Source organism: Suricata suricatta, chromosome 6 (genome assembly GCF_006229205.1).
Source record: "Suricata suricatta isolate VVHF042 chromosome 6, meerkat_22Aug2017_6uvM2_HiC, whole genome shotgun sequence".
NCBI lineage: Eukaryota > Metazoa > Chordata > Mammalia > Carnivora > Herpestidae > Suricata > Suricata suricatta.
In genome coordinates, this window is record NC_043705.1 from 136,991,475 (window position 1) to 137,006,130 (window position 14,656).

A 14,656-nucleotide genomic window follows, 5' to 3' on the forward strand; every position below is an offset into this window, starting at 1 on the left:
ACGTGAGCAGCAGGCTGGGGCTTGTTTCACGCGCTGTCCGGGAGACCGTGACCTTATGCGCGACTGACCTCACCCGGTGTCGTTTCTAAAGGACTATCTCCCTTCTCATAAATGAAAACTGACACATGAAATACCTAACAGATCAATCTCTCCATGTGTCAAGGGCAAGGTGGAAGCTCCGTTTCTTCCGGACACATGAAGCTGGGTATGTCTCCACGATGTTCCCGTATTTCCAAGACTGAGGCAACGACCATGAATCTGAGGCCACATAAAGCCACCTGGACTGGAAGGCACAGCTGTTTTACCAGGAGAAGAAGGAACCTCTTTTTTGCTATACGCCCTGTACCTCAGCAGCCGCACCCCCAAAACCTAGAGGAGTGGAGCCTGTATCTCCCCCGGGTAGAATGATCCAGCAGGAGGACGAGATAAAGGAACCGATTTTTGTCTGTTTTCTGCAGTAACTAATTTTACATGCCATCTGTACCTAAGTTGGGCAGCTCCCGTTGAACATGTGGTTTAAAAAAATCTGTCAACTTTCAATGAACCACACCTGTTGGTTTAACTACACATGGAAGTTACCTCAAATTCAAATTTAGAACTGCCAAAATTAGTCCTCTGTTTCTGCCAGAAGTTGTCTGGCTTGATTATCAGTGCGACGTGGATGCAGCAGGGAAAGGACTCCTGCAGGATCTTCAGCAGAGGCTTGATGGAGTCCCACTTGGACCCACGCATGTCCACGATCACCGTGAATCCTCGCTTGCAGACTTCTTCACTAGAGAAAAAGAAAAGCCACGGTCAAGCCATGCGACCCTGTCTCTGAGCCCTCCCCGCTCCAGGTGAGGCGATGTCTGTGGGGCTCCGTACTGTCAGGTGGGCTGGTGGGGAGGCGGTTTCTCGTCTTCTGTCTATTAAATGATCACACCCATCGAATTAACTATTATAGCAACGGTCCCTCGTGAGCACTGGTGGGCACAGACCCCGGCCAGGTGCACAGAGCCCGGGAGGGGAAGGTCACAGACCGAAGAATAGCGGTCACATGAGCCTCCCGGGCGTGGAAAACACCCGTTCCAGTGCACTGGTGACGGCAGGAACGCCCCAGTGCCCCATTCTGTCCCGTCACTGGCTCAGGCCTCTGAGCCATCTCGGAGGTTCCCTGGGGTCCTTAGCACCCTTCTGGTGGGGTTTTTGGGGTAAACAGATTTTCATAGTGATAACAAGACTTATTTGTCTTCACCAGGTTAACAGTGGCGACACGGCTGGCCCTCAGCACTTCCCTCCGCATTCTGGCAAGTTCAAACAAACAAAAAAGCCAGTTTCTCTTAAAAATGGCCTTGGTAAAGCAGTACAAAATATTAGTTTTATTAAATCTCAGCCCCTGAGTACATCAGAAATATATGTAATGTGCTTCTGTCATAAAGAAAATCGAGTCAAATCGTCTTTAAAGAGAGGATAAAAATCCTTAGTCACACTTGGTGAGGACTTCAGGTTTGTGTGGAAGCTCTCCGAAGGCTTCTGAACAGCCTTACACTTACGGAACGACCATTCTGTGGTGGACACAGTCCATGCAGGCTCCTGATCCTGGCCAGACATGAGCCAGATCGCACCTGCCGCGAAGGTCACGTGGAATCACACCTACAACCCCGAGCGTGCCATGACTAATTTCAGTTTTCACCCAACGTGAATGTGCTGGGCCCACACAAAAGACATCTGACATTTTTCTGCCTCAGGTAATCAATCACCTGAGAAACTAGTAACCATTTACCATTATAAATTCATATAGTTACAGTTTATAAGTTAAAACTCAGAAAACTAATTGCTACCATTTAAGTGAAGTTAAAAAGTGAAAATAAATTAAGTCAAAAGTAAAACCAATTTCTGGGATCCCTGGGCAGCTCAGTCAGCTGAATCAGCCTGATGCTGGTTCAGGTCATGATCCCAGGGTCGTGGGATCACGTCCCGAGTCAGGTCCAGGCCCAGCGTGGAGTCTGCGTGAGATCCTCTCTCCCCCTCTGCCCCTCTCCCCTGCTTGCACTCTCTCTCTCAAAACAACAACAACCATATGAAAACCAGTATCATGTCCCACTGCACAAGCTCATCCCCAACCCCCCTTCCCCACACGAACGCAGGCGCGGACACCGCTCTTTTCCTCGTCTTGAAGCATCGGAGTGACCGTCATTCCAAATTTCACAGATGCAGCAGGCCTGTCAGGGCTACATCCATGTAACAGGCATGCCACCAAAACATCCCAAGAGGTCTGTGGGGTTAGACCCTGAATGGGTGGCGGCACAGGTCCCAGAAACACGGTGTGGAAATCCATCAAGAGGTGAGAGGCTGATCAGCGGCCTGGCTTCTCACTCAGAGGTGGAAACTGCTAGGCGCACTTTGAAGAACTTCTGTCTACAACTCCTATGAATGCAGAGTCCTAGTCCGAGTTCCCGCTCTGCTCACACGCCCCTCCCGATAGCACGTCCTGGGCCACGAACTGGGGAACACCACAGGCCTCCTTCACGAATCCTAGGAGCCAACAGGGCTTCCGGAAACGCCTCCTAACACCTCCCAAGTCACCGGGAGCGCTCTGGACTCCTCCGGGCTCTGATGGGGCCTTCAATCGGGCACAGCCAGCCTGAGCAGGGGAAGCCTGCCCCGGCGAGGCCTTGCCCTGCAGACGCTCTGTCGGCTGCCACGCGGCAAAGGCACACCAGGCCCCTCGGGCAAGACTGCACTCAGCATCGGCCTTCCCCACACCCGGGTCAGTTCTCGGGCAAGCCTGAGCCCCTCCTCACACAGCGCTACTCAGCTCGTACAGAAGCCTGGGACCCTCCCCCCCCCGCCCCCCGAAAGGGGCTTAAGAGGAATCCTAAGTGACTCCAGGCTCCACAGCAGGAGCAGGTCAGAGACCACCGGAAGGACCACTGCCCACCTGCCTCCACGACCAAACCACTCACCCAGCAACTCTGCAGGTCGTGAGACCAGCATACGAACTGGGCTAGGAGCCAGGCAAAAGCCAGTCCTTGTCAAGAAAGCAGTGGCTTGTGGGGCACCCACGGGCTCAGTCGGTGGGACGTCCGCCTGGGGATCCTGGCTCAGGTCATGATCTCAGGGTTCCTGAGATCGAGCCCCACATCAGACTCTGCACCTTCAGCGCAGAGCCTACTTGGGATTCTGTGTCTCCCTCTCTCTCTGCCCCCCTCCTCGTTTTTTCTTCTCTCTCAAAATAAACAAACATGAAGAAAAAAAGAAAAAAGGAAAGAGAAAGCAGTGACGTGTGGGCTCCGCATGAGCAGCTCACGAACGTGGGCAGCTGCTACGGGAAGGGGTCCGCGCGGCCCCACCCGGAAGACAGCGCTCCGTGGGAAGCACAACCAGCAGCCAGGAATTGTAGCAGTTCCATCTAAGAACCTCACTTAATCTGTGAGACAAGGCCATTTTAGGTCAAGTTAAGGTCCCTTCTCAATGGTGGTCTCTGAAAAAGAGAAATGCTGTTCAGTTCCTAGATGAAGAAAGTACCTTTTTACATGAATGTTCATGAATAAATCAGTTAAAAGTCTTCCCACTACTTCGCCAGTGACAAAAGGGAGTTGAGGCAGTTTCTCCACATAGCCACTGTAATCACTCTGAAGAAGTAAGATGATCTAGAACATAGTTAGTTACGTGTATTCTGAACAAGAAGAGCAATAAACACCTAGAGACGTACCGAGACTGAGGTCATTTCAGCACTGTGTGGGAGCCCCGGTTACACCAGCGGGATTTTCCAGTGAGACTCGCTTCTCCTACGTACAGTTAGCAGAAAACGTCCTTGCAAGTCAATTCTATGAAATCCCTCTATTACTCCGACTGCTTAAAAAAAAAGGGGGGGGGTAGGTGACCCAAGTAATCCTCAACTACCCGCCCCTGCTCAGATCACATTGTGCCGAACTCTGAGGGCCACTCCCCAGAGGCCCGTGCAGGAGAGAAACAAGACAGCCGGGTCTAGAGCACACGTCAGGAAGAAGGACGGGAGGAAAGTGGAGGAGCAGGCAGGAATGATGGGAATCACCGTTCTCTTTCTGAGGCAGCTACCGGGCGTCAGGCGTGCCCCGGGCTCGGACGTGAGTGACCGCGGTCATTTACTCACGATGACCCCACGTTACTACCACATCTTGTACATCAGAAACTGATAAAGGCAATGGACTTGTGACAGGTCACCGCTGGTCGGCCGCGGCTGCCCGTGCTGTTTGGATGGCACACTTCTCCACATCCGGGCACGCGGGGCCCTGCGACCGTCCGGCTGAGGGACAGCGAAAGGCTCCTACACATCACAGAAGCTGTCAGGAGTAGCAGACCCGGAAGAGAAGTCTCGCCACCCCCAGGATGATTCACACCACTCTGAAACTACAGCGACAAAAAATCGGACTTAAATGCAAGCAAAGCCACAGTGGAAAAAAAATCGCACACCATTAGTTTGAGGATGATTTTCCTGACCCTACTGTGTGGCTGAGACAGAAGAGCGTTCCTACCATCCAGCACCCCAGGGAGGCAGAGCAGCTCAGGTTTGGCCCCGGGAGACCCACGCGAGGGGGGCGGAGGACTCATTTCATTGTCCCCTTTCTCTATGTGGACCATTGTGAAGTGTCCCTGCTATCACTTGGGAAATGGGTCATTCACGAGTTAATCCCACTTACCTCACATAGCCAAGAGAGGCAAAGTGACATTTCTTGCCACTGGGAATTGTAAATACAAAAGCAAACCCAGGCAATGAAACAAGGTGACTGTGCTCAATGGCGCAAGGATCACCCTATATACCTCAGTATCTGTAAGTAAAATGATAGGATTCTTAGGGTTTTTTATAAAATATTCTGGGGATGGAATCAGAGAAAAACAAGACTGACAAAATCTGATCATTGCTGAAGCTACACTATTCTCACTACTTCTGTGTACACTCACAATTTTCCATGACAAAGTTTCGTGGGTTTAAGTGGGTCATACAGATGATCCAAAATACACTTGAATCATTTTTTTTTACAATGCCAGTGAAATAAAACCAATTTCTAATATTTACAATCAATACAGATTTTTAAAACCAGATAGCAAGTTGCCAAACTAACACACAGTCATTCCATTATGTAAATGTTTTCGACACTAAGCTGGATATGTGCCAAATCCAACTTGTTTCTTATCACGCTATATGATGAGTACCACTTTGGTTGGCAGAGATTTATCTTTTTACACCGTCCTCTGTATTTCTGTTTCTTCTTCCACGGGTACCCAGCTCACAGCAAGAACTCTGTAAGTGGTACTCATCAACTACAGTGCTGCTTATAAATTACAGTGAGTAGAACAAAACTTCTACACCCCTTTCTAACTCCTGGTGTCCACAGTTCAACAGCCCAAGAAAATACCAGAGCAGGAAGAGAAAGAGTGAACCTCTCCATATATGCACGGAGCCTCCGTCACTTTGTCCTTGATGACGCAAAGGGATCACTGTCTCTCAACAGACACCCAAACAGGAAAACCCACCAACTTCCTCAGCGGGTCGGGCCGTCAACAGCAAAAGCTGACTCTCTCTGCCACAGCGAGGAGGGGTACAAACGGGCACTGCCGTCTCCCCTTGTTGGTGTCAACCTAAATAAGCCAGCAGTGTCCCAACCCACGTGCTGTGGCAGACCTACGACAGTCACCTCCACCTTTGAGACCCATGAACACTGCTGCAGACCATCGCTCGCTATTCTCTGGCATAACACGTCCACTGCCGTGACTGTCTGCTGAATGCAGCCTACAGAAGGACCGAGTTCTCTCCCACACGCCCTCTCCTCGCTCCAGCGAACTGATGAGCCCCCTTTTAGTACCTGCAGTTCCCTTTCCTCACAGGGAAACACCCCGCCAACCCAACACCCGCAATCTCTTCCTGCAGCCATGTCTAAATCCCTGGATTCCATCACAGGGGGACTTGTCTTCCAAAAAATCACCTGGAAAATAAAGCTTTCCCTGTTCTTAGTTTTCTTCAGCATCCACACTAAACCAGCCCACCACTAATGGGGTCTTGAATTGAATGGGGACACCCAAACGTGGCATCCTTCCTGGCAAGGATTTTTAAAGCCTCACTAAACATCATGCCACAGATCAAGAGAAACCAAAGCTCAGAGGTGCGTGGAAGGGCTCAGTCAGTTAAGTGTCTAGGTCATGATCTCACAGTTCATGAGTTCAAGCCCTGCATCAGGCTCCGCGATGACAGTGGGAGCCTGCCTGTCCTCTGTTCACATGCACTCCCCCTCTCCCTCTGTCTCTCAAAATAAATTAACTTAATAAAATAAAATAAAAAGCCCTGAAGTTCGGCATGAAGACAGAAACATACTATCTATCAGAAACAGCACTCCATTTCTGGTCTCACGGTGCCCTGCGTGCTGGTCCCAGACTCCCCAAAGACCGTCCGCCTGGAGCACCACATCGACCCCCAGCCTGGTGGCGTCCCAATCCCCCCATCTCCGCACAGAGCACTTCAGGCAACACATGTTCTTCTGGTCCCCACACCAGAAGCCCTGTATATAGGACAGAATGGAACAAAATGGAAATAAGGAGAAGGATCATGGGGTGCCTGGGTGGCTCAGTCAGCTGAGCGTCCAACTTCAGCTCAGGTCATGATCTCACAGTTCATGAGTTCAAGCCTCACACTGGGCTCACTGCTGTCAACGCAGAGCCCGCTTCAGATCCTCGGTCCCCCTCTCTTTGTCCCTCCTCCACTTGCGCTCTCAAAAATAAACATTTAAAAAAAAACAGAGCCTTAAAGAAAAAGAGAAGGATCATGATTTTAGTTCTATACTGTTTCATCCGCTTGGAATTCAAGCCACATCTCTTGGGATGGTGGAAACAGTGAGAAGCCGTGAGCCACGCGGAACTTACCTGGGGATACAGGCTAGATAGGAAATCAGTCTCCTGAGGTCCTCCTGTCGTATTCTGTCGTGGTTGCTGCGGGCCGGAAAGGTTAAAATGGGACCTCCACGTTTATCTCTGCCGCCTGAAAAACAAGCATTGGGAGTAAACTTAGACGGAAACAGAGAGGACGGGACTCTGCCCGCCACTGGAGGCCCGACGTGGTCACACAACCACTCAAGCAGCGCCCTCCTTCCACCGACCGCACAGCCGGAAGGGACCGAGCAGAAGACAAGAGCCCCTGCTTTGGCGGAGACGTGGCCGGGCTACTTCCCCCGCTCCTGGGCCGCCAGGAACAAAGCCCAGTGCTGCCTGCCACGTGGGAAGCCACCACCAAGGCCCCGTCTCTGTCTTCCTGCACGCCTCCTCCTTTCTTTAATGTTCCGCCTGGAGAGAACACCCTTCCACCTGTATGTGCTTCATTCACCTTAACCCAGCACCTCCTGACACCTAACCTCCTATTGTCCTCCAAGCTGCCCCGTCCCCTCTCTCCCCTCCCCAGCATCACAACCAAACTGGGTTTTATGTAATAAGGCTTGTAAGAAAGAGACAGGAGTGGTCTCCAAACTTCATGCTGACGGTGACGGTCTATGATCTGGGCTCGAGGGCATCTTCCTTTCTCCAGGGCAGTACCCAACCCCAGTGGTCAAGCTCCACCAACGCCCCCCCCCCCCCCCCACAGATTGACTGGCATTTGAGAATTTTACAACAGAACCAAGTTACCTTAAGGTGTTTAGAAACTTACATGGCGTACTAAGTACAAACCCCAGGTGCCTGGCAGGTGTGGCCCTCATTAACATACTAAAAATCCTAATGAAGTCTGTGGGCATCGCTCAACATTTCTGGTGAAATTTCCAGATATATTTTATTACTCCCATCACTGTTTCCAGAATATAAAACAGAGAAGGAAAATCTAGCCTTCCCAAGAGGATCCTTCCTTAATTTTACAGCTCTGGTCACCTGTCTTCAGAGGAACAGCAATAAAACCTCAAAATTCAAGTCACTACATGAAACTCTTAATTAGTTTCTCGTCTTACTGACTTCATCAGCAGAGGTAAAATTAATAAGCAAGCAAACACTAACAACAGAAACCCAGATTCTTTCTTTTTAGAAGAGCCAAAAAAGTGTTCAGCACAAGATGTTGGAATTTTAAAAACATATTTCACCAATATGGATTTTTACCATTTCCTAGAATAATTAATAGTGCCTCTCAACAATAATGAAACTCAATTCTGATTCTGAACACTTAAAATGATCCACATGTACTATTTGGTCACGCAATCCAGAGAAGTGTTAAATTATTTACAAATCCAGTTATGCGGGTATTAAATGGGAACAATACTAAATCATAGCCACAGAAACATGTGACATATGGCATCAAGTCCTTAACATACAGGCTTGGATTCCAACACCACGACGACCCTGTTAAGAGGTTTTATCATTCCGGCTTTATAATTAAAGATACCAATGCTTTGAGGGAGGAGGGGGACACTGACTGGCACAGTCAGAAGCGCACACAACTCCTGATCTCAGGGTCGTGAGTTTGAGTCCTACACTTGGTATAGAGATTACTTAAAATAAATAGGTAAAACTAAAAAAAAAAAAAAGACAAGGGAGCTATGCTGCATGGTCATATCTGGATCCTTTGCCCTGATAAGAACTTACAAAATTTTTCACACTAGTAGCGTTAATTCTCTCTAAAGTAGCAAAAATGTTCAGAAGGACAACTGAATGGTCCTAAGCTTCCTTATGAACGAAAGGTACTATTAAGAGTAACAATCAGTACTGTCATAAATGCCAGAATGTCATCACCTAGTAATCTTCTGAAATATCAAATAGTATGTTTTGGGTAATACCGATGAGGGCCATCGGCATTTTTTGGGATTACTTCTTATCCCCAAGATAAGACAGGCAACAATTTCAGTTTTTTTTTTTTATCTCCCAACATCTTTGATACTTTTCAAAAGAGAATCAATCTCCCTAATCAAAAATATTGTAGATCCACAGACAGAAATTTGCATTCTTAAAATGTACTATGATATTTGGCTGAAAACATTCACCCCACTTTTGGTAAAGAGAACAGCATCTAACATCTTCCTGGACCAATGTTCTGAACTGTTTTACTACAAAGTACTTTCTGATTCAGCAGGGAGACCAGATGACAGTGACCCCTGATCAACTCCTCCCACTGGGTCAGCGTGTCCCACAAAGCAAGGCGTATGTGCCACCGTGGGCTCGGAAGGTAGAATTCAAAACTGCCACAAACACACTCCCGTGGGAAACGGCCGTTCTGCTCACCGAGAAGGAAATGCCAAGTGTGCGCAGGGGCCCTGACCGCATCTGGTGCTTGCTCCGCCTGTCATCTAATGTCCCCCCGCTGGCAACACTAAGGAGAATCCCCGGAGACAGGCCAGCCAGCTCATCCACCAAACAGGCTCTCACGTGTGTCCTACAAAGGGCTTATTTAAACCCAAACTTGAACTTTAGAGAAAAAAATACTCACTTTCTCTTTTTTTCTTTTCCCAGAACAGAGCTTCAGAAACCTCACTGGGATAGTTTTTAAACTACATCAAAATTCACTTATGCAGTAAAATCTGCGTATTCTCTATTTAAATAATCATCACGTTCACTTGCTAACCTCCCTGTATCGGGGTGCGTCTTCCACTCTGTGTCAGTGACAGGCGCCCATCAGCCATCTGCTGGCCATGCCCCGCCCCGTGAGGTTAAAACAAAAACCTGAGAACCGATGAAATGTGGTAGGGGTTCCAAAAAGCACTCTGCATCTCTAACGGCCTTAAAATCATCGCCACAGAGGCCTGTCTGGGTTATACTCTCCAAGGTTTAACCGGGTACCAATGTCGCAAATGCAGAAGATACGCAAACAAGAACACTGGGTTTATGAAGCAGAAAAGTTACAACTTCCATCAAAGTTACAACTTTGATGCTCTCACTCATCAAAGCTTCACTTACTGGACATACTAGTATGTGTCTGACGTCCGACCTGCAGCCTCAGGGAGAGGCAGGTGGGACACGTCAGTCCTAGTTTCAGACCGGAAGTGCAGCGCCTTAGTTTCTACAATGAAAAGCAAAGAGCAGGAAATCCATTTCCTGCACGTACCAATGTCCAGGATAGCTAAGAATGAATGGGTCAGAGTTCCTGGATTGCTACATGTCTGTAATCAAAAACCAACAGCTTGTTAAGGATTGTGTGCCTATCCAAATGCTGTGTTAGCAAAACAAAAGCAAAACAAAAAAGCCAGAAAATACAGTTTTTGTTCCTAATGACACTGTTGTATTTTTAATTCCTACACAAACGGTCCTTCCTCTCCCCACTCTCCATTTTATTTCTGTAAGGCCTTCTCACCTTGTAGTGAGCTATGGGGTTTACATAGTCTTTTTGTCTGTCTGTGCTGCTGGCTAAACAGAAGCTCTATGAAGAAAAGCTGTTTGCTGGCTCACTGACATCAGTGTGAACTTTCGAGGCCTAGGAAGAGATCGGAGCAAAAAGTATGCTCAATAAATAAATATTTGCGAAATGAGTGGATTCTACACGAAGTTAATTAAAAATACGTACTATCGGGCATCAGGAAGTTGAAAACAAACATGCCTAAAGAGCATTCCTGTAGAAACACAAACGCTAAGGAGAGTAAGGATCTGGTCCACCTGGGAAGGAAGGCTGAGGAAGGCTGGCATTATAGCTTCAAGTGTCTGTGTGACACTTCCGGAGACCCAGGGACTCTTCCAGAAACCCAGGGACACTTCTGGAGAGACCCAGGGGCACTTCCGGAGACCCAGGGACACTTCCGGAGACCCTAGGACACTTCCGGAGAGATCCAGGGACACTTCCGGAGACTCAACACAAAAGGATGTGGTGTCTCTGTACTCCTCTGTTCTCCAGACCAGCGTTTCAATGAAACAGCAAGCAGCAAAAACGGTGCACAGGTGCATTCCTGCTTCCCTCCCAGAGGGGAGGGAGAACAGATGGAGAGAAGGGCTCAGATTTTACAAGGGCAAGGAAAAAAAAAAAACTACAGAAAACAAAAACGGGCTTCCTCTGGTGAAAGGAAGGTACAGTAGAAGAGGCAGGGAGAGAAACATTTCTGTACTTTAACTTTTTTTAGATTTTAAGCCTGGAACGATGTGCACATTTTGCTTAATACTGAAGCAAGACTGGGTGGTTGTTTTTTAAGCTTTAAAAACGTAAAATGAAACGAAACAAATGATCTGGAGTTTCAAGCTGGCAGCACTTGCAGAGAGAGGAGCTATCCTATGGGATTTCACAGTAACGGGGCTGTGTGTTCCCAGGGGCGTGGACCCTCAGGACAATAAAACAATAACGCAAGTATCAAATTCCATTGGAGTCTCTCAGTGTAGCAGTAACATCAGCATTACAATGTCGACAAGCAATTATATTGATGAGGGCAGGCATTATAAGATTTTCACTATAAGGAAAAGGAGATGGAAACATAAAATCAAAAAAAATACATAACACCTGTAATCCTAAATTTGCATTAGAAACTTTAGTATAAAGTCCTGACATCTTTTATTATTTAAAAGAATACACATCTACACATAACACATATACACACATTGCCTGAATCTGTCTACAGAGGCAGCTCGGACACAGAGACCCATCTGGGAACAGCCAGCTTCTCTAGCGCCCTGCGCCCTTCTCGCACACAAATGGACGAGGCCGCTTTAGAGAAATGGCGACTGCAGGTGCGGACCGGACAGGAGGAGCTGGGCTGATGCTCCCGCGTGTCCTCGGCAGGAACAGCCTGTGGGACTGTGGGGCATGGGTTCAAGGGCCAATCTGGGGACACTCCCATTTGGTCAGAGATGAGAAAAAATTATTTATTAAATGTTTTTAATGTTTATTTTTCAGAGATAGAGACAGAGAGTGAGCCAGGGAGGGGGAGAGGGAGGGAAACACAGAATCTGAAACAGATTCCACGCTCCAAGCTGTCAGCACAGAGCTCGATGTGGGGCTTGAACCCATGAACCACGAGATCATGACCTGAGCCGAAGTCGGACATTCAACCAATGGAGCCACCCAGGTGCCCCAGAGAGGAGAAAGCTTTAATTTCATTAGAGATTTTAAAACTGTGTAAATGAAACACATCAAATATTAAAAATCTGAAGACTGAATTATCAGTCTGAAATGACTAATGGTCATTTTTCATTCATCTAAAAACTGATGACAAGAATCCATGATTTTTCCTGCTTATCTTGCATTAACTCAGGGTTGAGAAGCTGATGCTGGGACATTTCTCTTACAGACTATCCTTAAAGAACAAAGGACTTGGGGTCCCTGGGTGGCTCTGTCAGTGAAGTATCCAACTCTTGATCTTGGCTCAGGTCATTATCTCATGGTCCTGAGACTGAGCCCTGCATCAGGCTTGGGACTCACTCTCTTCCTCTCCCTCTGCCCCTCCCCTGTTTATAAATGTATAACGTTTTCTCTCAAAAAACAAAACCAAAAAAGTATATAATTAGAATGTCATCATTTTGCATCATGTAATGAACTGTATAATAAAATACCAGATTCTAAACCATGATCATCAATGAATGCTTAACATCAGCGAAAAAGAAACAGCCAACCGCCCCCCTCCCGCCCCCCCCCACAAATAAAACTCTCATTAAAACTACCCACTACCACCCAATAAGGATTTTTTTTTTTCATTTTTGCCTTCTTCCTGCAAAATCGAAGCTAGGTCTGATGAAGCCTCAAGACCCAGCTCCTAGTTTACAGGAAATACAGGGGAAAGAGAGGACAGAGAACATGTTAATAACTGACCACCCACGGGGGCAACCAGCACAAGCCACAATGTAGGGAACTCTGCAAGGACAACACCCAGCCTCCTCACTTAGTAATTAACACGGGGAGAAGGTAAATAGAAGGATGAGGAGGAAGAGCCTACAGATAAGAGAAACAGACAGATGAACCAATTGCAATGCATATATCCGGTAAAACAAAGTGTGAGACAAGCAGGGAAATCTGAGTATCGACTGGCCTTTCTCTATATTAAAGAATTACTGCTCATTTTTTTAGCTCTGTTAATGGTACGGAGGGGTTTTTTTTTTTTTCCGGAATACAGACGAGTGAGCCATGGATTCACGGAAATTCTTTTACTATTCTCTCTCCTTTTGGATGCTGAAATGTTTTACGATAAAAAGGGGGTAAAGTGTCCTCGATTCTGGTGGTGGTAAGTGAACTCCTTTGAGGTCCAAACCCTAATGGCCTAGGAATCACATGAGTGGTTGAGTATACCTTTACATGTGCTCTATGTTATACATTAAATAAAATGTTAAATATCAACTATAAAACACTTGTTTTACTGCCCCTACATGGGACCTGAAGCAGGAAATCAGGTTTGTCCTCTAACCTCATTTAACGCCCCGTCCACAGCAGCCGGCAAGGACTTCGCTGCCTTACGTCTGTGCGGTGAAGTCTGCTTTTTTCAGTAAGTGCTTGGAGAGGACCGAGGACCAGAAATACACAAGTTCAAAGAATCCCTACTGGGTTTTTTGGTTTGTTTGTTTTTTTTTTAAGACATTTTGACCTAATAAGTGACTCATGGAATCACTGATCTTTCAGCCTGCTTTTTCGAAGCCTGGTTATTCCATTTAGATTTAATTTACTAAAAATTACTCATACGGAGAGCTTTTACAAACGCATCACAGTAAACATCCCCTAAGACTTTTAAAAACAGTCAGAGCAGGAAGTAGACTGGCAGTTGGGAGCTAGGTAGAGGACACGGGGAGAGGGGAGGGGGCTCTTCTGAAGGTAATCCAAGGGCTCCAGGATTAGACCACGGTGATGGGTTCACACCTTGTTAATACCCTAAAATCCACCAAATCTTATACTCTTAAAGGATAGATTTTATGGTATTTGGATTATATCTCAATAAAACAGTTTATAAAACAGGATTCGAGGTATAAATTTTCCAAAAGTTTACTCCTTCATTGTCAACCTTTCACATAAAATCACATAAAAAAAATCACCCTACAAAAGTAACAAATGTGTTTTTAATTTAGTATTTTTTCCCTTCTCCCTTCCTAAACAAAATAACAGCAAGCCTAAGAAAATCAGCAAATGAGATGATGCTAACATAACCTGCCAATTCCAGTAATAAAGTAGGAAATACTATAAAATCGCAGCAGCGCCCACCAATTCCATTTCCCTAACACCGCGGCTGACGACCATCTCAGTGTTTTAGAAGTTCTGTAGCAGTTAGTCTGCCTCGGTGAACGGCTCTCCCCACTAAAAAGACCCAAGTTTAATGAACTCTGAAGAATTTAAGGTTGAGTAGAGTCAAGATAAACTCTGAAAGAGAAATGACTCTATTTCATCGATTAAAGGCAAATAGTTTCAGCTTTGATAGTAACTCAGATAGAAAAACAACATCAAATGAGGGGCACCTGGGTGGCTGAGTCAGTGAGGCATGTGACTTTGATCGAGCTCAGGTCATGATCTCATAGTTTGTGGGATCGAGCCCTGCATCCAGGATCTGCACTGACAGCGTGCAGGGATTCTCTCGCTCGCTCGCTCTCTTTCTTTCTCTCTCTCTCTCCCCCCTCCTCCCCACCCCCACTTGTTCTCCATCTCTCAATATAAATAAAACTTTTTTTTTTCACTTTAAAATGCATTTATTTTTTTTCCATAATATTTTATTGTCAAATTGTTTTCCATACAACACCCAGTGCTCTTCCCCTCAAGTGCCCTCCACCATCACCACCACCTCTTTTC

General features: G+C 46.8%; 1 protein-coding gene across 1 annotated transcript in view; it reads right to left on the reverse strand.

Moving 5' to 3' along the window:
- TRIO (trio Rho guanine nucleotide exchange factor) overlaps nucleotides 1-14,656 on the reverse strand; it is a 197,873-nt gene that overhangs the window by 181,226 nt on the left and 1,991 nt on the right. The window contains 2 exon segments of the mRNA XM_029941284.1: nucleotides 580-772; nucleotides 6,877-6,991. Coding sequence (XP_029797144.1) covers nucleotides 580-772; nucleotides 6,877-6,991 — 308 coding nt within the window.